The 22,061-nt window shown below is 38.4% G+C and overlaps 1 protein-coding gene across 4 annotated transcripts; it reads right to left on the reverse strand.

Annotated features, from left to right (window-relative positions):
* Positions 1–518: 518 nt before the first annotated feature.
* LOC134551022 (uncharacterized) lies at positions 519–22,053 on the reverse strand. Of its 4 annotated transcripts, XR_010080502.1 has the most exons (19): positions 21,455–21,690; positions 20,731–20,816; positions 19,756–19,824; positions 19,272–19,302; positions 18,090–18,149; positions 16,341–16,439; positions 15,539–15,675; positions 13,574–13,696; positions 12,061–12,103; positions 11,024–11,146; positions 10,535–10,649; positions 7,748–7,793; positions 7,388–7,447; positions 5,240–5,347; positions 4,151–4,247; positions 2,968–3,165; positions 2,075–2,158; positions 1,848–1,916; positions 519–1,020 (listed from the first exon to the last, which is right to left on the reverse strand). XR_010080502.1 is itself a non-coding variant. In XM_063398084.1 (17 exons), the coding sequence occupies exons 2-17, from the start codon at positions 20,779–20,781 to the stop codon at positions 2,079–2,081; spliced, it is 1,440 nt and encodes a 479-aa protein (XP_063254154.1). In that variant the 5' UTR covers positions 20,782–20,816; positions 21,918–22,053; the 3' UTR covers positions 519–2,078. The 4 variants fall into 4 exon arrangements, 3 of the variants coding, with proteins under 3 accessions (XP_063254154.1, XP_063254145.1, XP_063254166.1); XM_063398084.1 differs by lacking the exon at positions 21,455–21,690 and adding an exon at positions 21,918–22,053 and having other exon boundaries at positions 519–2,158; XM_063398075.1 differs by having other exon boundaries at positions 519–2,158; positions 21,455–21,688.
* Positions 22,054–22,061: the final 8 nt, after the last annotated feature.

Raw genomic sequence — 22,061 nt, forward strand, 5'->3', positions numbered from 1 at the left:
TCTGCCTCACTGTTATGGTAAGAAACCAAAAATGTACAATATTAAATACAGCCAACAGTGTTGTTTAAATATTATCAGTAAAGATAATGCCTTTTTTTTTTCCTTACTTTGCAGTACTGGTACAAGCAAAACATTAAAAACCCTTTTTGGAATAAATATACAGTTTTCCATTAATATAAGAATACACCAAGCCATCACAAAACAGAGGCAGAAACAAGAACAAAGTCACACAATGCTTTTCAGCCTCTATTTGCCAGGTAAGAAAAAAAAAAACTTTAAAAAAATAATAATTGTACTGCTGAACAGACTATATTGGACTGTGTTCTTTGAAAATGTTTCCAGAAGCATGCACTTGGTGACTCTTACCAAGTTCAGGTTTCTCAGGTGAGAGGTACACAGCAGCACTCTGCAGACCACCATTCAACCATTTTATGTCAGTGTACTACAGATTTAGGGGTCTTTTCTTTTTCAGCATGCTCCTCCTGCTCCCAAGCAAAAAAATCCACCTCAAATCCAAGTTATTTCAACTTTATTGTAACTTTATTTCCACTTGGAATGATTCCACAGTAAGAAGAAAAAGAAGCTGTCTCAGTGATGGCCATTTACAACAACTGACTATTCTGATTTTATTATTTTAATACAAAGATTGTTCTGCACATTGAAAACAAACAGGAAAAAGATATTTCTATTTTTATTTTCAGAATTTTTATGATTAAGGTCATCTTCATTAAGCAGGCATTAACACTGTTCCTAAACAGAGTAAATGAACTGTAAGAACTCTGGTTCCATCTCTTCCTCTGATAAGAACAGATTAGATGCATTCCAGAAATTCTTCAGAGTTTCTTTAAAACAGTATTTTAATTTGTCTGTGAACTGTTTTCCTTCCCGGGTCTGCTCACATAATAAAACTCACAATTTCTGTTGCTGCTTTCTTTATTACCTTAGTTTCACTGCATCTTGCATTCCATGGTACGAAGATGTGAAACCATCAGGAGTAGGATTCTCAAATTCCATCCAGATCTCAAAAAAAATGTAAGTTAACACAAGAAAGTTCATTTGCCATCTGGCCCCAGCATATCTAGATTATACCAGTTTTTGGCTGCAAAGCTGAAAAGCTTTAATTAGAACCACTGAATGCTACCCAGCACCACAAGCAGGAAGTGAATTATAATCACACAGCTTCACTTTAGAAAAATATTCTTTCCCAAGCAAACTAATTTATAACCATTCAAAACGTTTTTTCACCCTCCTACAAAAGTAGAAGTCATTAATATATAGACATGTACATTCAGAACCAGTACTACTTTAGTTGGAAAAAGGTTCCTGTTAAAGGAGCCTGAAGAACAGTGTAAGCCAGCTTTCATTTCACTCTCATAATGACAAGAGACAAAAGATACTTTTGCCACCATATGAGAGTGCCTCTTAGCCAGAGCCTGGTTACACTTGTTGGGATACATCTCTAAATTTGCAAAACATACCTACATACCTAACTTCTACTAACTTTGCTGAAGCTTCCATGCTCCCTAAATCAACTATCATCCAAGCGCTTCTCATCTCAGCACGAGACTGACAGCGCTGACTTTTTATTATTATTTTTAATCTTATTAAGAAAAAAATGTGGAGACCTGTTCATAACCCTTATATGGGAAAGAGTTTTTGATTATAAAGGCTTTTTAGTCAATCCCAGCAGCCACAGGGAATGACCTCCAAGAATTTGCTGTAGGATGAGTTTATACTGCTAAGTGCAGTAGCTCATTTTGCTGCTAATTCTTTGTAAAAGAACCAACATAAGAAAACATCAGACTGTCAACGTACAGTATTTAATAATACTGAAGAAAATGAGTTACCTTTTTTAAAAAGCTGTTTTAACATGGAAACATGAGCTTTACAACCTTTCCACAATACAGAGCTTTCAGCTAAATGGAGAAATAAATAACATTATCAAAACCAAGTCATTAATTTAATTTAAAAAAAATTGTACAAAACTTAAATGTAACAAAAAAATTCCACTGAGGTCAAATGAAGTAAAACAACAAAGTTACAGAAAGTAAACATTGCTATATTTATTAAGTACCATGTCACTGTGTGCTGCCATTGCTTGGTCCCTTCAGAGTTCCACTTTCAGTCAGGATCCTTATAACATTCGGTATATCAATTCCTTAGTTAAAGGCAAACAAATAAAACCAGAAAATAAGCAATTTTGTGGTGAAATTCACTTAAAAACACAACTTATACTGAAATATTCAGATGCTGAGATGAGTTTTGGATCTTTCCTTATTAAAAGAAAAATAACTAAGAAAAATCAGTATGTGACTGGAAACTGTAAGCTTTCCTACAATGTACTCATTTTCACTGTTCCCTTCTTAACCTTTATGATTCTAAACACACTCTGAGAAGCTTAGAAATGTACACAGGAAACTTCTGAAGAGAGAGCAGTAGTTGACTGAAGATGTGGGAAGGTTTAATACCTGACACTTACTAGAAAGTTGTAAGCAAAAGAAAGACTACTTGTCTCTGATTCATTATTATTTCTATGTCAGTGTGCAAATACACTTCCTTCAGGAACTAGCAAATAAAAAATTTGTCAGTGTTGGTATTCACAAAACTAGCGTTTCTCCTCTTATAGCACAGAGAAGATTCCAATTTTCTAATAACAATATACTTGGTTTCAGTTTACTGTCTCTCACCATGAAAATGTTACTATGCAAAAATGAGAGAAGAATTAAAAAAAAAAATCAGCAATTACTAATGCATTTATGGGAAATCAGCTATTCTGAATTACCATTCCTAAACTGGATCCTGCAAAAGTTAAAGGGTGGGAAAAAAAGATTTCTCTTCAACCCTCTTTTATACCTCAAAATTCTTCAATGCATGTAAGTCCTTAATATTTTACAGAGCTAATTAATGATGTTATGTATATTTTTATATATGTGTGTGTGTGTGTGTATACATGTATATGAGAATTACCTCTGAAAGCTGGATTTGATGCTGCTATTTTGTGCAGGGTGGCAGCAATTTCCTCAGCATTCATGTTTCTTACACTGTTCAAAAATTCAGTCGTGATGTTGTTCTCAAATGCTACTTCCCAAGAGCCAGTTGAAAAGTCCTGGGGTTCAGCTTCATTGGCTGGTAAGAACTGCTTAGCTGATTGGCTGCTTGAGTAGTCTAAAGAAGGGAAATACTGTTTTTCAGTAAGAGAGGATTTTGAAGAGCCTTCATTACTTATTTCTCTAAATAGAGCTTTTCAAAACAAGCACTTCCAGTCTGGCAGAGCAGCACTGCTGGTACAGTTCACATCTGATTTTGCTACATTTTCAAACCACCAAGAGTCAGGAATGCTTTCCAGTTACAGAAAGTCCTGGAGAAAGAAGGTGGGGAGGTAGGTGAAAGCTATTTCCATTATGCTTACAAAAATGGAATAAAAGTTTCAAATCTCATATATTCAAAGTCACTGCAATTTTTGCTATTACCATTGCAAAAATTGAGGTTTTCAAAAGCTAAACTTTCTAGAAAAACTAGAAAATTGACACCGTACAGAAAAAAAAGATCACACAAAATAGCTTCACTAGCATTCTGGGTATCTTGCCTTTCTAAGCATAGGATTATACTTCCTAGGTCTAAGAAAAGCAGCCATTTGTTCCTATCAGAAGAAAATGACCTCCAAGAAATTCAGGATTCTTTGAAAAAAATAATTAGAAGTACTGAGGCCAAGTAGTTGGAGTATTCAGGTATTAAAGACATTTATCCATCCTCTACCACATAACTTTCTACTAACATATTGATTTGACTAAACCTGCAGGAAACATCTCCTCCATCAAGAAGAGAAAAATACTGGGGGGGGAAGCCAAAGATACTTTGAAAGTCTCCTTAGAAACAGTTGCCTTTGAACACACCAAAGTCAGAGTTGGTACTAACTTAATTTCTCTCCAAATCCTACAGTTAAGTAGGATCAATGTGTTTTAATAATCTTCTCTTTCTCGTATTAGTAGAGGATGGGGAAAAACCCCCAAAACTATTCATTTATGCTACTGGACTCTGGCTTTATTCTGCTCTTGAACATTTTAGAAAAGCAGGAAGAAAGGCTTACTATCATTTATACAAGGTTCAGTGGTAAGATTAAACCACAGAAAGACAGCAAAGCCAACATTACCAGTGCCAGAGTCAGTGATATCTGCTGGAGTCGGGCCAGGCTGTTCTGTGGAATATTCGAGTGCTGTTTCTCCATTATATTCAGCATCTAAGCAGCCCTATGAGTTAAAAAAACCAAAAAACCCCTTCAAAATCTCATCAGGAAAACCTCTTGCAACTACTACATTCTTAATGACCAAAACCAAATAAAAGACCAGCATTTCTGCTACCAAATCTGAAAAATCAAGTATTTCTTTGCAAATCAGAGGGCTAGTAACTTCTACGTATACACTGCCCATCGTACCTTTCTATGTCTGAAAAAGCTCTGTATTAGGAAATGAAGTGATACTCATTGAGCCTAATTCTCAACTTGTCAGATCTAAAAAAGAAGCATTTTACACTCAAAACAGAAGATTTAGTTCAAAAATTACCAGCTGAAACATCACAGTTTAGAATACTAACACGGCCTAATGTAGGAAAACATTTTGGTCTTCCACAACTTGTAGGTTAGAAGTTATTTCAATTAGAACTTCATTGTTTTGTAATATGTCAGCAGAGAAGTACTCAAAACACCTCCATATGTACTGCCTATGTAAAGATAAGTCAGTCACAAATAATAGCAGAGAGGGGAAAAAATGGGTTTCTAATAATGGAAGAAGAATGAGACCTCAGAAAGAACAGTCCAAAGAGTAGGACCAGAAGTTGTATAAGAAAAACAAAATCATGTCGCTGATGCATAATTACATGGTGAATGAAGTGAAGCCTGGGAACAGAAACAGGATAGAGGAGTGTTAGGCAAGTCAATAGAGATGAGAAAAGCTTAAGTTAGAATTAAAAATGGGAAGTAGCAGAAAAATTTAGATGTAAGGAAAAGGACGGGAAATAAGTGACAAGATGAGTCAACAACAAAAAATAAGCAAGCATCACCAAACAGAAATCATTAAGAATTGTCAACAGAAAAGCTACAATTTTACACTACCACAATTTATGTATTTAATGAGTAAAATTTACAATCCCCACAGCATTTTTTGTATCATCTATAATAATAAAAATGCACAATCTCAGGAATCTACTGGTTTGTAGAACAAAACCAAAACAAAATCCGCATTACTCCGTTTGATGCAGCCTGCTGACGATATTCCACCAGTGCACTTGTGAGAGTCTGTGTAACTTTCAGGATAAATGAAGCATCATCTTCATTCAGTATTTCAAAACTTTGCTAGGGAAAAAATAAAGAAACAAAACAACACACCATTCAACATTTTTCCTCAGAAAAACTGAAGTATCAAAATTTATAAAGAAATCTGCAGGAACTTTGTTTTCTCCATGTCTCTACCCTTCTGTCAGACTTGGATGGAATTACAAAGCAAATTTTTATTTTTAATCCCACAAATGGTGGGGAGGAAGGTAGAATGAAGGAGAATCCTAAGAGAAGGAAGATGCAGCTACCCAACACATTCATTTGAAAAGGAATAACACAAAAATATGCCTGGAAATATACAGAAGATAATGCTTTCCCTTAAGTATTTTGATCTCTTGCCTGCATACAAATGAATGTGTACACCTTCCCTGAGGCAGCACAGTCATAACCAATTTCTCTAGACTGTAGCAGAAAAGCCAGAATACTACTGAATTTAAAAGTACATGCTGCCTTGCCTCACATTAACCTTCTTTTTCCCTAAAAGTCTCAGGAAAAACCAATCTTGAAGCTGTGAAGCTCTACTAGGGAAGCACGTTCTAGCACCAAAAGCACTCACAGGGAGGGCTACATGTGTCACCCTCTTTCTACACCAAGAAAGTTCTGCTGAAAACACTTTCTTGAGGACAAAGTAACAGAATTCCAGGTGTGTCCTAACAGCTCAAAGTCTTCTGTATTAGAAACAAACACCTTTAAACACACGAGACAATGGCAAATAAATAACAAAACCTTAGCATTAAGTTCATATGAGACCACGTAACAGGGATCATATTACATTTTTAACACTAAGAGTATTTCTGTCTCCTGGTTTGCACAAGTTATATTTAATGAAGATCTTGTCAAAAGCTAACTGGAAAAAGAAGACTAAATTGTGGCAAGGATATCTTTGCTATGAGGTAATAAAAGAAATAAGGTAGGGATAATCATTGGACAGCTTTACAGAATACTAACAGCAAGTACAAAAAAGACACCTGTAAAATTACTTTTCACCTACAAGAAATCTTTGAATCCAACAACGGAAACACAATACAGCTTCTGAAAAAATTACTGTAGATGCAACAACAAACGCTTTACACACTTTCCAAAACAGAACATTGCCCCAATCACATTCCCAACAGTCCTCTTCTCAGAGGACAATCATACTAAGCAAGAAGATCCCTCAAAACAAATTCAAGTTTTATTAACAAGGTATAATCTCTATACCTAATAATTCCCTACAAAAACAGAGGAAAAAAACATTCTAGGATAGTCAATAGTGCCTAAATTACCATTCAGTAGATCAGTCAAGCAACTATCAGTAAAGATTTCTGTACAGTTTGTCCGTGGTTTTATGAAAATCACCATTTCTGTATGCAAGACCACGACTGTTGTTGATACATCTAACAACTGGAACCTGACAGTTTTCCACTCTTATTGATTGTATCACTGCTGTGCATGTGTACATAATATACACTTTCAACAACTGAACAGAATTCTGGTGTTCTGACACTTACTTTAGAGAGGCAGATTTTGCAGTTAATAGCACTCTGGGCCAGCACTGGGGGGAAACCTGTTTTAAATACACAACTTGCATTTTATTTCTTAAAAATCCCTTCTTTCCTTTCTACATATCTCTGGTATTTGTCTTCATTCTGCTTCTTTTCATTACTGAATTGCATCTTTCCAAATTCCTCATTTGAAAATTATAGAGCAGTTATAGAAAGGTGAAAAAAGTTTAAGAAAGTGCTATTACCTAAACATGTAGTTAAGGAGTGAAGCTAAGATATAGTTGAAAAAAAACCAATTTTCAATGCAAGTAATTCCTCTGACAGTAAACCAATACCTTGGCAAAAACAATGTCTAGAAACTTGAAAATTAATAGACACATCATAAATTCAGTGACATTCCTTTTCTTCTGAATCCTGCCTTCTGGCAAAATCTAATCTGTTAGATTACCAGACTGCCACATTCTGCCTTTCATTACTTGTTACATTTTAGATTTAGCAAACTGGTGATTTATTTTTTAGGGGTTTTTTTTCTTTTTTCCAAAAATTATCTTGCAAGGTAAGATTTAACACTCACCAAATAATCCAACAGTTCCTCTTGACTACTGAATTCTTCAGGATTTGCTGTAAATTCTTGCTGTTTAACATAAAAAAAAAGAGATCCTGAGAACTACTATATGCAGTAAATATACATAAACAATAATAATTATGGTTACTCTAAAATTCAAATTGTTTGTGCTGTTATGAAACGTGTACATAGGTTTTCATAACAAAGTAGAAAAACCCCTTGTTGTTAATAGTTTTGCCTTAGTGACTTTGTAGCTAATTTATTGTGAATCATATTAATTTGAGTAAGCAAACACCATTGCCAATCATATATTAATTATCTCCCCAAGTATTTGGAAACTGGAGTAAACCATTAACAGAAAAAATTCACCTGAGCTTCCTTGTTTTCCTCCTCCAATTCTTTATTGGTCTCACACCTTAAAATAGAATAAATAAAACATTCAGTTGGCTGATCCAGCAAAGACGTGTAGCCAGCCAATAATAACTGATAATCAGTTTAAATTCCTGACATACTACTACAGTGATTCTGACACACTCTGAAATAAAGGTCACATATTATTCCCTCAGAGAAATCCCAGTCATCCCAAATCATCATCAAAATTATTTATGCAGTTTGGGTTTTTTATAGTGTGATTATGTAGCACATAAGCTCTAAACCCCAGAGTTAATAAAAAGGTCGACATTGGCGGTAATAGCTGTAAGATTTTTGTACACATTGCAGTGAGACAAGGCTCCTAATTACAGCTGGATTTTTATCAGCACTTCACAAACTTGCCTTTAAAAAATTCAGCCATTAAAAATTAATATTTTACAATGCAGTCATACAAATAAATGGGCACAAAAAGATTCCTTTGACTAAACATTCCTGTACTATATTTGTGCTGTTCTGCCATTACAACTACTACAGATACATTCCACCTCTTTGCAAGCCCAGGAACCAGGGCTGAGAGTGGCTGGGTGTTTCTTAAATTAACCAATACCATATGACTGCCATTCCTAAACGCTCTTCTGCCTGGAAATGTTTCTTAGGAATCAAAAGTTCAGTAAAAGCAGACGATAAAATAATTTACATCTTCAGATGACTGTTGGTTCAGAAACGTAACTACAAAGAAATGAAGAGTCATAGAAATTTTCAGACCGATATTGCAGAATCTTTATGTGGAAACAAGCTGGCAGTGGGAATCTGGTATTAATTCTTTTAAGACACTATATATAGAGTTTGTATCTTCTCAGTAGTCTCACAAAAATAAATAAATAGTAAAGGAAAAAGCTGAAGTCCTAACTCAGTAATTAAATTCCAAGTCAGTCTCTCACTGGCTGCTAATTCATCCAGAATCCATCTGAACCCAATTAAAAGAAAAGCATTAAGTGATATTCCAACAGAAGCTGTTCTTAAAATTTAGAAGTACAAGACTGCACAAGGAAGATCGGTACCAGGCAGAAATAGACCTCAGCATCTCCAGATGTGGACAGCTGAGCTTTTACTTGTTTCCTGCTCCTCACGTTTTCACAAACTAGTTCTGATTCAGTAGTTGTTTGAAAGCCAGTAAGTAAACACAAAGATTCATAAACCTGGACTTGAATCTGATTTCAACTTATCATTTTCCATAATGGTTGCTCCACAGAGAGGCAAGTCTGAAGAAATATACTTCAGGAACATTTTTTCCCTTCAGGAAAATTTTTCCCTTAACAATAAACAAGTGTCTTGGGTTATATAACCAAGAAAGTGTATTCTATTTCATCTGTTGAAAGCAGTTGGGGAGATGGTTTTTTTCCTTTATCTCTTGTAACTCCAGGGGGAAGAGGGGCAGATGCCTTCTGATAATAGACCAGCTGTTAAAACCAGGTGGGGCAGTGTTTCTTATCTCTTTCACCACTGTCCACCCTCCAGGTGATATCTTCTGTTAATGGGCCATTGAGGCTCACCAGTGACATGGCACATTACACCATCCCATTGTGAGATGCTCCACCCAGTGAAGGGGGAGCCAGCCATTCCCTACCCAGATAAAAACTGAGACCCAGGAACAACAGCTATCTGATTTTCCCAGAGGAAAACTGGACCCATCTCGCCATCACTGGACCCTTTCTACAGGATCATCTCTATTCCACAGAAACACAACTGTTACTCCAGGAGGATTTATCTGGCCTGCTTCCAACACCCTGACCAACAGGGTGTCAGGTCATATCTCTGACCCTGTCAGGGTTTTTCTAGGATTTTTGTTTGTTTGCTTGCTTGTTTTTTGTACTACTACATTTGTATTTTAATATTCCTAGTAAAGAACTGTTACTCCTATTCCCATATCTTTGCCTGAAAAGTCCCTAATTGCAGAATTATAATAATTTGGGGGGAGGGGGTTTACAGTCTCCATTCCAAGGGAAGCTCCAACTTTCCCTAGCAGACACCTGTCTTTCCAAACCAAGACAACAAGCAAAAGGTATTAGCCTTCCATGTCTGGGAGAGATATTACTGGTTTAAAGCTAGAACACATTCCAAGGGAACGTCATGAATTAAAGAACAACTAACTAAATCATTGGAACAAAAGTCCTCTGTTTGGGTTGCTGCCTGTACATTCCTTACCAAATGCCCTCCAGTGGCTCCTAGTGCTGCCCAAAGATGACCAATGCTGCAGATGTCCTCCTCACACAAAGGCTCACAGTTACTCAACTCACAACTCTGTTACTAATAAGATGCCCACAAGCAACAAGCACAGTTTCACCATTTTAGAACACAGCTGCTCCTTTGAAACACTTACTGTTCCTCCTCCTCATTTGTAAAGTAGAAACCTCAACTGTTTCAACTGTTACTGATTGTCTTTCCCTTCCAAAATTAGTTCACATACCCTGCTATCTGACATGAACTTGTAACACAGGCAGTTTTAAACCATGAGAAAATGTTCTTTTTGAACATTCTGAGCAGCACATGACCAACTATGCCTTAAGGATAATAGTTAAATACAAAAGCCAGCTGCATTCAGAGCAAAATCTGAGGTCACTTTACACACACCAGGTTTTCTGTTGATGACAGAAGTTCACAGTTGAGCACAAATTCAGAAGACATGAATCTTACCCTGCAAATCCAATGCAGACAATTGTTATGTACAACATTTTCCTTTAAGTTAATTTAAATGGGTTTCAAAGTGGTGATCTTTTCTTTTACCTTTCTGAGTTGTTGTCTTCGCTGCTTTCAACAGCATTATTAGGTTCAACCTTTTCATCTGGTTTTGCCTGTTCTTTCTGCCTTTCTTCGTTCTCCTCCTGAACATCATTTTCATCTAAAACAATAAAAAAGTATATTATGTTTTCCCAGTATTTTAATTTAAAAAATATTCTAAACAAAGAACACTTCTAAAGACATCATCAATAAAACCTAAAGGTGGAAGTAAGGTATCTTATGAAGAAATAAAATAAAATTTGAACCTAAAAAAACCAGTATAAGTAGAATGTTTTCTTCACAAACACTGGGATTATTCCTTCCTTTGCCACAGACCCCAAGAATATCAACACACCTGTGCAAATTCACCTTTGTAATTCATCTGTGGAAGCCATAGACAGGCACATACAGCAGTAAATAACTCATGCACTGGTGAATGAGTTAAAAAAACTTTAAAAAAACCCAAACAATAAAAGAAATATTTTTTCCTCTTACCTTGGGTAGGGTCTGTCAGTTTCTCATCTTTATTATCGGTTTGTTCTGCATCTGTTTGTTCACTAAAGGGTGCATCCACAAGCTGAACTTTAGCTTTGGAAGGGCTGTCCTCTTCACTGAAAACTAAAGAAACATGCTTGAAATGTAGCACAGTGGACATTATCTTAATAAAGGGTGTTTCTACTACTGCACTTCAACGTCACCTAGCTCTGTTTCTGTGCAATAGTACTTACAAACACCAAGAACAATTTTATAAGCATTATTATGTGGCAGCATATTAAATACAAACTATAAATCAGCAACAAAGTTTACCGTATTTTCTAGCCTGGTTATAATTACATGCTTGCATTTCCTAAAATATGCAAATACTGTAAATGTAGTAGAATGCCACAAAGTCACATGCAAAATAAGACACATTGACCAACTGGATACAGTCAAGAAATCTAATTTGAAAAGGACTCAACTTATTTCAAACCAATTTCCTATATTCAAGATGGCAATTTTTCATCTTCAGAGTATAACACTGCTAATTTAGATGATGTCATTACTTCTACTGAGCTATTCTAAGGTACCATTTACACAGCAATGTACATTAAAATTAAGTACATTAGTTTTAATTTGAATCTTTATTTTTCAGGCAATGAGAATCATAGCAAAGTTTAGCCATTTCCTCAAGTGGCATTCAGTCATACTGTGTGTCCACCTGGACAATACTGTACTACAGCTGAGTTGCAAAACATTAAACTGAGTGGGGAAATCTCACACATACCACATTCTTACAATTTTGTAAGTATCAATGGCTAGTAAAACAGATTTTTTTTTTCCAGAGATAAGAGCTACAGCTGTGCTATAAGAATTCTGTGTGGCTTTCTGTACTGCATATTAACCACTAGCATAGAGCCCCAACCTGCTCCTTTTGTCCAGTTCACCAAAGTGCTGGTGAGTATCTGGCACTGCAGAGACTACCCTGGTCTGATTTAGACCAAAGGAGGACCAAATTAGAAATGGACAATTTGCATCCCAATGAGCACACTTACATTTTGGCAATTTCCTTCTCACTGTTGGAACACCTCTAACAACCTAAAAATAAAACCCTTATGTTAATTATTTTGTGGGTGAAATTATATCATAGATATTTCATCAGCATTAATTTTATTTTTTTTTAGGAATGTATGACCAGTAGTGTAAAACACATGTGTGTAAATGCCTCAATTGATACTCAAAAAGTCAATAAACCTGGATATTTATTTGCCACAAATAAATTTCTTCTAGAGCTTAGAAAAACAAATTAAAAAGCTAGTTTCAGAAGATATAGCAGTAAAATTAAACCAGGCTACACACACTTATTTTACAAGTTCCTTAAATCAGGAACAGATTGCTATGCATGTAATAAACTACCTAGAAGAACAAAAAGGTCTACAAAATATAGGTGGAAGTAAATATTTACATATTCATGAACATAATCTCAAGTAAAATAAACAGTTTCAAGTCAAGAAGAAATTTAAGTAGGTCAAATGAAAAAGTTGCTGCCAATAGTCAGCTGCTTTTCTAAGCAGAGGTTAAAAATGAAGGATATGCTGAGAAAATGGATTTGATAATCTGAAATCTCTCCCTTCTACACCATGCATTCTTGACTTGATCTCACAATAGTCCCATACTTGTTTTTTATCAGAAAAGGGTAGGATCAGAGCAAGCTCTAACCCTTGAGCCTAAGTGTGATAGTATCACACAGAAAGAAACACAGGTCTTTTTTCAGATGGGCAGGAGACTGGCAGCTTTAAATTGGAACCTTGAGAACTCCACTCTGGAAGGAGACATCTATGCACATTAAGCAGCATTAGCAAGGGGTATTGTCAAGAAACACTGCTTCACAGGCAGGACGCTGACAGAAATTGAAGCTGATGGAGAAAACAAATTTAACGTGTACCACCAAAACCAGTGAGCACCTCAATAAGCTTGTCATGAACCAGCTGGGGGTAAGGTGCACCTCAAGAAAAAACTTCACCAGTATCCTGTCCACACAAAGGTATTATAAATAATACTGCAGTGTAAGTATCAACAGAGAGCAATATGAAGATATCTCCACAAGAATATGTTTCTAAGGATGCAGCTCCCTAAGAATTTAGGCTTATGGCAATCCTGTGATCCTACAGCACTGCTGATAATCTCATGTCAATCTGAGAATTCCTACACTTCCATCTGTAGTATTAGAAATTTTACCTGGCTCTCCTGAGAATTGCCACGAGCTGTTTACAAAGCAGAAACTATTCAAGTTATAAAGGCAGTTTCCTAACAACAAAGAAACAACTTATTTTACACACACGAAGCTGAGAATTGATTAAATATTAGTATATATATTTTGTGTTATTTTTGCATTCAGAGAAATTTTGTCCAGTATAATCCTGGAAGAATTACTAAAATGAAAAAAGCACCTGTAAGTTTAAAAAAGCAACATTCTCCTACCTTCCAAAGCAAATCTGTTCACCATAATGGAAATTACATTCTTCTTTATTAAATACAAAGCTTCTGGAATTCTCAAGAGAAATGTACCTGTATTTGTTTTCTTCCTTCTTGCTTCTCAATTGTTAATCCAACTCGCCTAACTCTTTTGTTCAGCTCAGAGCCTCTACCCTTAACTTCACGAGATAGTGCTATTTCTGGATAATGTTGTTTCTAGAAAATAAATGCAAGTCTTTAAATCACACAACTCCTTCCAGATCTTGCACAGTTAATAACCATGGAAGATAAATCAACTTCTACATATACATAGCAGAACTTCTTAAAATGGTTATGCACAGAATAATTTAGGGAACTGAAGCCAATTCTTCAGCTCAAAACAGGGTTGACACTGGTTGCACCAGGCTTTGCCTGCTTGGGTCTAAAAACCTCTGGAGAAAGAGATTTCCCCCTTTCTCCGGACAACCTACTCCAACGCTTAACTGCCCTCACAGCAAAAACTTGACGTCAAGTAGGAAAATCCCCTGCTTGAATTTATATTACTGCCAAGAAGCTCCAGAAAGGGTCTGGTTCTGCCTTCTTAATAAGCTCCTCTGAGGTACCAGAGGGTTACTGTAAGATTTCTCTGACACTTTTTCTTCTCCAGCCAGAAGAAACCCAATTACCTTAACTTCTCTTCATAGTACAAGTGTGCTTCAGCCCCCTGACTGTCTTGGCAGCTCTCTCCACTGGACTAGCTCAATTTCATAAATAGCTTCCTTTCTGCAGTAGCACAAAACTGAACACAAAATGCTGGATATGGCCTAGCAAGGATCAGGAACAGGGGAATAATCACTTCCTTTGATCTGCTGGCTGTAGCCTTGTTAGTAGAGCTCAGCTTGCTGCTAGCCTTCACTGACACCAAGATATACTACTGATCTTGAGCTTGTTATCCACCAGGACACCCAGGCTCTTTTTTCAGAAGAGCCAATTTCAGTCATTTAGTCTCCTGCCTTTTCCACTACCTAGGGTTAATCCAGCTCAGGTGCATGACTTAAAAGTTATCCTTCATGAATTATTATATTTTTATAGTATTTAAGAATTTAGCAGAGATGCAGTTAACAGGTGTAAGATTCAGAACTGCAGGAAACAGTTCCAAGTATGCAAGAAATGCAATAGCTGAAAACATCAAAACTCAGCATGTACGTCTGAATTAGTGACCAAAACCAGCAAGGTGTTTATGAAAGACATCACTGCAGATTCATAGCAGCACACCCAACATCAGGCCTAAAGCTGCCCCAAAATACTCAGCTGTCTATTACTTTAAGATATGTTGACTATAGTACCAATTTTGAGAGACTTTTATGGGAAGTATCAAAATACTTTCCAGAATATTGCTTTCTCAGTTTTGTTAAAAGCCAATCCTAAGCAAATATATTCAAGTAACCATTCAAAGACTGGAGAGCCTCATTTCTCTAAACATATTGAAAATTATAACGTTTTTGAATGTTTGTGAGCTGACAAGAACCTCAAAAGCTTTGTCATAAAATAAGCAACAGAACAGACGTGTCTTGTCCAGCCTCAAAACAGAACAGGAGCTGGATTTTCTCCTGCCTGATTCCAAGTCACAGTATCTAATAATCTAATATGGATCACATTATCTAATATGTATCATGTTCATTTATAAATACGTTCCTTTTAAAGAATCTGAAAGATGGAATACTTTCTTCATTGATCCTGTTCTTTTACATAATACAAAAATCAGTCAAACATCTATTTCTAGTCCATTTTAGCTATAGATTTCATTACTGGTTGACCAAAAGAGAATAAACTAAACTCAGTGTCAAGCAATGGACAGACATACACATTACCGATGAGAAGAATTTTAAGTGTATTCATCACAGTTGCAGAATTGCAATACAAAGACTTTCACAAAAGTTTATGCAAAACCTTAATTTTGATTTTTTAAAACTCAACGTATGACTAACAAATTCTCTTCTTAAATCATTACATTAAAACAAACAAACAAACAAACAAACAAACAAACAAACAAACAAACAAACAAACAAACACACTTACCAAGTATTCCAGTCTATGCCTGGAACCACAAACATGCATGAACATGCTACTCAATCCTGTTTTACAGTTGCATAGCTGACATTCATAGAGAAAAGGAATATTGTCTTCTGTTCGGTATTCTATTACATAATTAAGTCCTGTATTAAAAAAAAGAACAAAACTTAGGAAATTTTATGTTTGCTGGAACAAGTCATAAGTGCTGGTTGCAAAAGAAACCAATCTTAAAGTGCTGACATATAAAGAAAAGTCTACTACTGCATGTCAAATACATCAATGAAGACATTTAGAACCATCAGATATTTTATCTTTTGGGTGTTCAGACTTTTTGAAGACCAAAGGTATAAAACTGATGCTTTAAAGATGTCTTATGTTTACCACATAGGACCCAACAATTTTTTTAAAAAATAATAGCAACAATTATTTTTTAACTAATTAGAAGGGAATGTATTTTAATATATATCCCTAGTTGTTTTTTCTGTCAACTCCCATCTCCCCTCCACTGGATGGGTAGTTAAATTGCAAAGAACCACACTGATCTTTTAAGTTCATTTCTGTCTTATCACTTTAGATTCTTCCTAGAGAATATTGTCAGTATGAGATATCTGACCAAACACGTTCCAGGCCAAATCCAATGAATTTGTCACTATGATCTGTCACTTCCATACCATACTATTGGGTACTCAGTGTAACCATAAGAAGATTTTGTTACACATTACCTAATTTTACATTTTAAAAAACCGGTCCACACTCTCTAAAGGTAAATATCACAAATCCATACAATTACAGCATTAAAAGCCCTCACCAAGTGCAGGTTCTGAATCTTTACATGTATTAAGCTTGTCTTCCAATGTCTGTCCATTAAGCATCTCTGGTCCACAAAACTTCTCTGTGTCAGGTGGCACTGTAAGAAATTCACATACAAGTGAATCCCTGCTCATACATGGTCTCCCATCACCAATTAAGTCAGTTATTAAAAAACACTGTGCCCCTCAATCTTATTTCCACTCTTTTTAAAGAATTTGGGTTGCAAAAAATAAGTATTATTACAAACTATTACTGCATCTTGGAAGTAAAATGATCAGAAATGAATTCCCAATGACCCACTGTCGTGGTTGCGGGGGGAGGTGAATTTTTCCAGGGGGATGTGGGCAGGCCAATCAGTGATCAGGTTTTGTGCTGGGACTTAGATTGGCCACTTGTAGGTTTGGACACGCCTCTGAGGACACAAAGAGTTAAAAGCAGGACTCCAGGCCGGTTCGGTCTCTTGGGTTCTGGTTTCAGCATAGAAACATCTCCTCTCCCCTGCCCAGTTCCTAGGCTGGGTGGGGGAGGGGGCCACGTGGCCGGTCTGAAGAGACCCACACTGCAGACTAAAGTAAGCTGGGGCCCCGGGGGAAGAAGAGAAGAGACAAGCTTTGAGTTGAGCTGGCCCCATCCAGGCTGGAGGGGTGGAAAACTGTGGAGGTGCCTTCTTTCCTCCTCTCTCTCTCCCGGAGAAAGTGCCCAGCTGCTGGGAATTGCCGAGCCTGGGAGTGCCTGAGCCTGCAGCCCTGCCGGGAGCCAGAAACTGTTAACTCTTTCTGAGGCAGAAAGAAACTTTTTTCCCAGACATTGATTCTCATGGCTAGTGGTTTCAGAAGAGAAAGAAAAACAGCCTGGGACCGAGATGATAAAGCACGATTAGAAAGAACCCGATGGGCAAGGAATTGAAGAAGAGTGGCTTCTGAGCTGGACTTTTCTTGCATAATGTTAGCCATTGACTGAACTCAAGTCTCTTTTGAACATAAATTGCATTTTGGGGTGGATGTAGCCTAGCTCGACTTGCTGCAGTGAAGTGAACAGAGAAGAGAAGGGAGAGGGTGTGGTGGCACCCTCTGCCCGCAGAGAAAAAAAAGCCCTCGGCCCCAGGAGAAAGATGGGGAGAGCTCGGCATGCAAGTATCCTTAAAAGAGCCCTGTATGCAGCTTCAGCCTATGGACAGTGGTGAGAGCACTGGACATAGGAAAAAGAAAATGTCCCCTGGCAGACTTCTCCGGGCAGTGCCACGGGTGACATGGAAACACACAAAGAGTGGACCTGCGTTTCCTGAGGAGCAGTCTGTGGTGCAAGAGAGACTCTTCTCTACCTTGCTGAATTGAAGATTAGGTGGTTTTTTTTGAGGGATGATTGTTTGATTTAAAACCCAAAAGTCTGGTCTATAGAGGGTAATGTGTAAAGGGTAGAAACTGGGGGAGGAGAAGAAATGTTCTGAGAAGTTTTGTTTCTGTCTCTGTGTGTGTTTAGAGTTTTCTATCTCTGTTCTTATGTAATGTAATAAAGTTTTGTTTTTCTGTTTTTAAGGTTTAAGCCTGCTCTGCTCTGTTCCTGATCACATCCCACAGTAGTTGTTAGGGAAAAAACATATATTCATGGGTGCATTAACAGCTAGCCAGTGCTAACCCATGACACCCACTAACATCTAGATATCACTTGTAATCTTGTGCATCAAAATTTTTTATTTCTTCTTTTTTTTTTTCAGGGAGGTGTGGGGAGAGGCATTAAACATTCTTACCAAAATCAGGAGGTTTTGCAGGTGTTTTCTCTTCCTTCTCTAAGGAAGTTTCTGTTTCAACTACAAAAAAAAAAAAAAAAGGGAGAAAACAACCAAAAAAAATCCCACAGAAATGCAAATAAAATTGTCAGTAGAAAGAACAATTTGGTAAAATAACTAACTACCTGAAAAAAACTCTTTAAGTTTCTGTTGACCTGAGAAAACTAAGCTATGTTTAAGTTAGGTATTGAACATGCTAAGAGATTTTTTTTCACAGATTCACAGACTGTTCTGAGTTTGAAGGGACCCACAAGGATCACTGAGTCCCGTACAAGGACTGAACCCATAACCCTGGTGTTATTAGCACCATACTCCAAACAATGGACAAAAAACATTCACACCAAACAACCACAAAGTTATTTGATGTCAGGCAATTCAATGCAGCAAGCAGAGAGGAAGATCAATCAAGTTCAATGTGTCTAAACATTTCAGGGCATCTGGGAATTTCAGGATATTTATTTCAGCAGCATACAGCTGCTAAATATTTTATCATTTAGATTTCCTTTACAGTCCAAACAAAAATTCTCAGATTAGGTGGGTCCAATGAGTACATCTGAATTGAACAACAACTTTCAAACCAAATTCTAGGAGCAGTGAACTGTAGAAACCTGAAAATACATTTAGGTGCATCATGAAATCAAATAAGGAGAAGGACTGCAAATGTAGTTAGACCTTCACTCCTTCTGGAACTAGACCAGTTCATCAAGACCCAGAGAAGGTTTAATGATTTATTAAACCTATTAAAAGTATTAAAAATATCTTAATTAGCTGAAGCAAATAAACTCCTTTTCAAAAATAAATATAAAGTATATACAGTATTTCTACATGCTTTAGGAAACATAGGGGTTTTAATTATATTTTAAATTTTGAAGGTCTCTAATGCCTTGAATTCCTTAGGGTTTCTAAAAAATTTAATGTAGGTGATTTTTAGTATTCTAGCTAGTGCTTGTTAATCAACTTTGCACACCTCTTACTCACATTACTGACTGATTACGCAATTATATGATTAAAAAACACAAGACAGGTTTTAAAGTACAAATCTTGAGAAAGTCTTTTTCTCATTTGTTTAACAAGCAACTACACTGGGATGGGGAGAAAGATGCAAGTACAGAACACAGGAGGAAGCAAAAATCTTGCACTTACGCATGCCATGAGCTTTCAATGCCTCTTCAATCTAAATTACCAAGTTATCAACCAACAAAGAAGAAAGACACTTAAGAGTCAAAAAACAATACCACAAAGCTTTCATTACATATAAAATATGTTAGATTAATACCAACAGCATAGAATATCTAAGGTGAGCAATTACATGAAAATTAAAAAAGAAAAGCATCCCTTTTTCTTCTGGAGATTGTCTATGATTTAAGTAATTCCACTCTCCCTTTATTAACTGCCATGTATTCTCATGTATTGTCTTTACCAGACAAAGTTGTAACATTTTCTGACAGGACTAATGTACAAAACCACGTTCTACTTTATCACGCTAAAGACAATAAATCAGCAAAACTAGTTAAATATCTGAAATTGTATGTTTCAACACATGAAAAACTAGATTTCAAACCCCATAATCTATTGCTAAATTAATTGGTAAAATCTGACAACAGGTGCATTCAAAAACTGATCTTACCGTCTTGTGTTTTGCTCCAAGGAAGTGAGTCTGCAAGTTTAATGCAGAAGAACACCAGATTTTGCAAATCTAGATTAAAAAGAAGTATTTCTAGCATTGCACACAGAACAAGAGAAATAAAATACCACTGATACCAAAACAGATCTACTATCAAACAGTTGGTACAGGTGAAGTTCTACAGAAGTACTACTACTTCAAAGACAAACAAGAGCAGCCTCCTAAAACTGAATTTTTTAAGGCTCCAAACCCACCAAAAACACAGCAGAATGAACCAGACTCTCCATATCACAAAAGAATTTCAGACTCTCCAGACTCTGCAGCTATCTCTAAACATTTTCTGTGTGGTCATGTGTGGCTAAGTGAAGACAGATCCAAGACCTTCCTGACACACTGCAGAGGCAGGGCGAGCCCCAGGCACGGCAGAATTGTGACAAGGCAGGACTCCTGCCTGGGGTGAGCCAGGTCCCCCCAGTGCTGCATCCACACCAACCCACACTAACACTCTGACCAGTTCAGGGCCTGCCTCGCTCACTCTGGAAAACTTCTCTATCACAGCTGTTCCATGCCTGGGCCAGTTCAGAACGGGAGCAGACTCGGTTTAAATTCACAAATTCACATGAATGAACAGCAGCAGCTATTTTCTTCTCCTCTAAAAATCCCAGTATGCTTTAAAAAACCAGCATGCACCTGACAACCAGAGAAATCGGGATTTTTTTTTGTTTGAAACAGCAGCTACACTTAATTATTCACTTTTTAAAAGAATATCTTTATTTAGAAACATAGTATTATTAATTTTAATAAGCGATTCTTAACACACATCCAAGTCAGACATGACAAAGTCACCGAAATAAGATCAGCTCCAGTGCTACTTATCAAGTTTGCTCAAGAGAGAAAAAGAACGTTCACACTTGGTTTAGCACAACTTAGTTACAACAAAATCATTTTGTATTAGTTACAAATTTCAGTAATACTTACATTGCAATAAAAGGGGTTGACTTGCTTTTTTCTTTGATTTTCATAGTCCATAGTCCCTCTTCAGATGATAAAAAACTTTGAGAAAACTGCAGAAAGATTACAAACTGTTGTTTCAGCTTCACAAAATTATTTACGTTTTTGTTCCGCCTATATGAGGGTTGGGCACATTCCAGCTTTAATTTGTGCCTCGCCTTGAGTTATATTCAACCTTTAAATTTCCAGGCTAATGATCCTACTTTCAACTCGAGAGCCAAACTGCTGCATGGAAAGAAACAATTGTTCTCTGCGAGCTTCCCTCGGGAAACATTAACGTCACCAGAAGATTACGCAGAACAAAACCTAATGAAACAGAAACTGAGCCGGACCATTTCAAGGTTCCCCCTTCTTTCCTGGGCTGGGACTGCGCGCAGGGGCTGGGACACACGACACCCACACACGGGGAACAGCCAGCACGCAGTGCCCGAGGCGTGCCTGGCAACGGGAGGCACACGGCGGGCTCTGGGAAGAGGGACACGCTCACACCCGGACCGCGGTGCGAAGGAAAGGGGAAGAAGGAAAGGAGGGAGGGAGGGAAAGGAGCGGAGGAAGGGAAGCAGGGAGGCCCCGAAGCTCCAAACCCCACGCCGAGAGCGGCGCCACGCGGGAGAGCGCCCTTGCCGGCACTTGCAGCCCCGCCGGGGAGGACACGGACCCTGCTCCCGCCGGAAGAGCGCACACAACTCACCGCGGCGGGCCGGGCGCGGCAGCGTCCAGAGCCCGCAGCAGCGGAGGGCGCTTCCGCTGCTGCACCGGCGCCACCGACCCGCTTGTGGGCGGGAGCTGCGTCACGCCGGGCGCGGAAGAAGCACGGAAGGGCCGGGGGAGCCGCGGCCGGGCCGCGGCACGGCACGGGGCGCTACCGCGGGCCCAGAGCCCGGCGCCGGCGGGCGGGGACGGGGACGGGGCGGCCGCGGCTCCCCCGGCCCTTCCCGCGGCCGCCGCAGGGGGCGCCGGCGCGCAGGCGCGTCGGGCCGCCGGGCGCAGTCGGAGGTAAAGCCCGAGCTGGCTCCGCGGCCGCCGCACCGGGCGGGGGTTCCCCGTCCCGCTCCGCTCCGGCGCCGTGGCATCGGGATGCGGATGGGCACGCCGCGCTAGGGACGTGCGTCCCGGGGACTCCGCCCGCGGCCGGTGACGGCGGGGCTGCCTACCCCCTTCCTGCGGCCGCGGGGTGTTCGCACGCCGCTCCGCACAGCACAAACACACAGACGCTCGTTTCCCCACGGCCGCCTCCCCGCAGCGCCGCCGCACCTGCGGGCGCGGGATCGCCCGGGCCGGGTGTCGCCGTGGCACGG

Source organism: Prinia subflava, chromosome 1, assembly GCF_021018805.1.
Source record: "Prinia subflava isolate CZ2003 ecotype Zambia chromosome 1, Cam_Psub_1.2, whole genome shotgun sequence".
Classification (NCBI taxonomy): Eukaryota; Metazoa; Chordata; class Aves; order Passeriformes; family Cisticolidae; genus Prinia; species Prinia subflava.

Bases quoted from the DNA above. Each gene is read 5' to 3' on its own strand.
- LOC134551022 (XM_063398084.1), bottom strand. From the start codon at position 20,781: ATGGACTATGAAAATCAAAGAAAAAAGCAAGTCAACCCCTTTTATTGC. The intron at 19,825-20,730 runs GTAAGTATTACT...TTTTTAATCTAG, and splicing joins TCAACCCCTTTTATTGCAAT to ATTTGCAAAATCTGGTGTTC. The intron at 5,348-7,387 runs GTGAGTGTTAAA...TTTTTTCCCTAG, and splicing joins AGGAACTGTTGGATTATTTG to CAAAGTTTTGAAATACTGAA.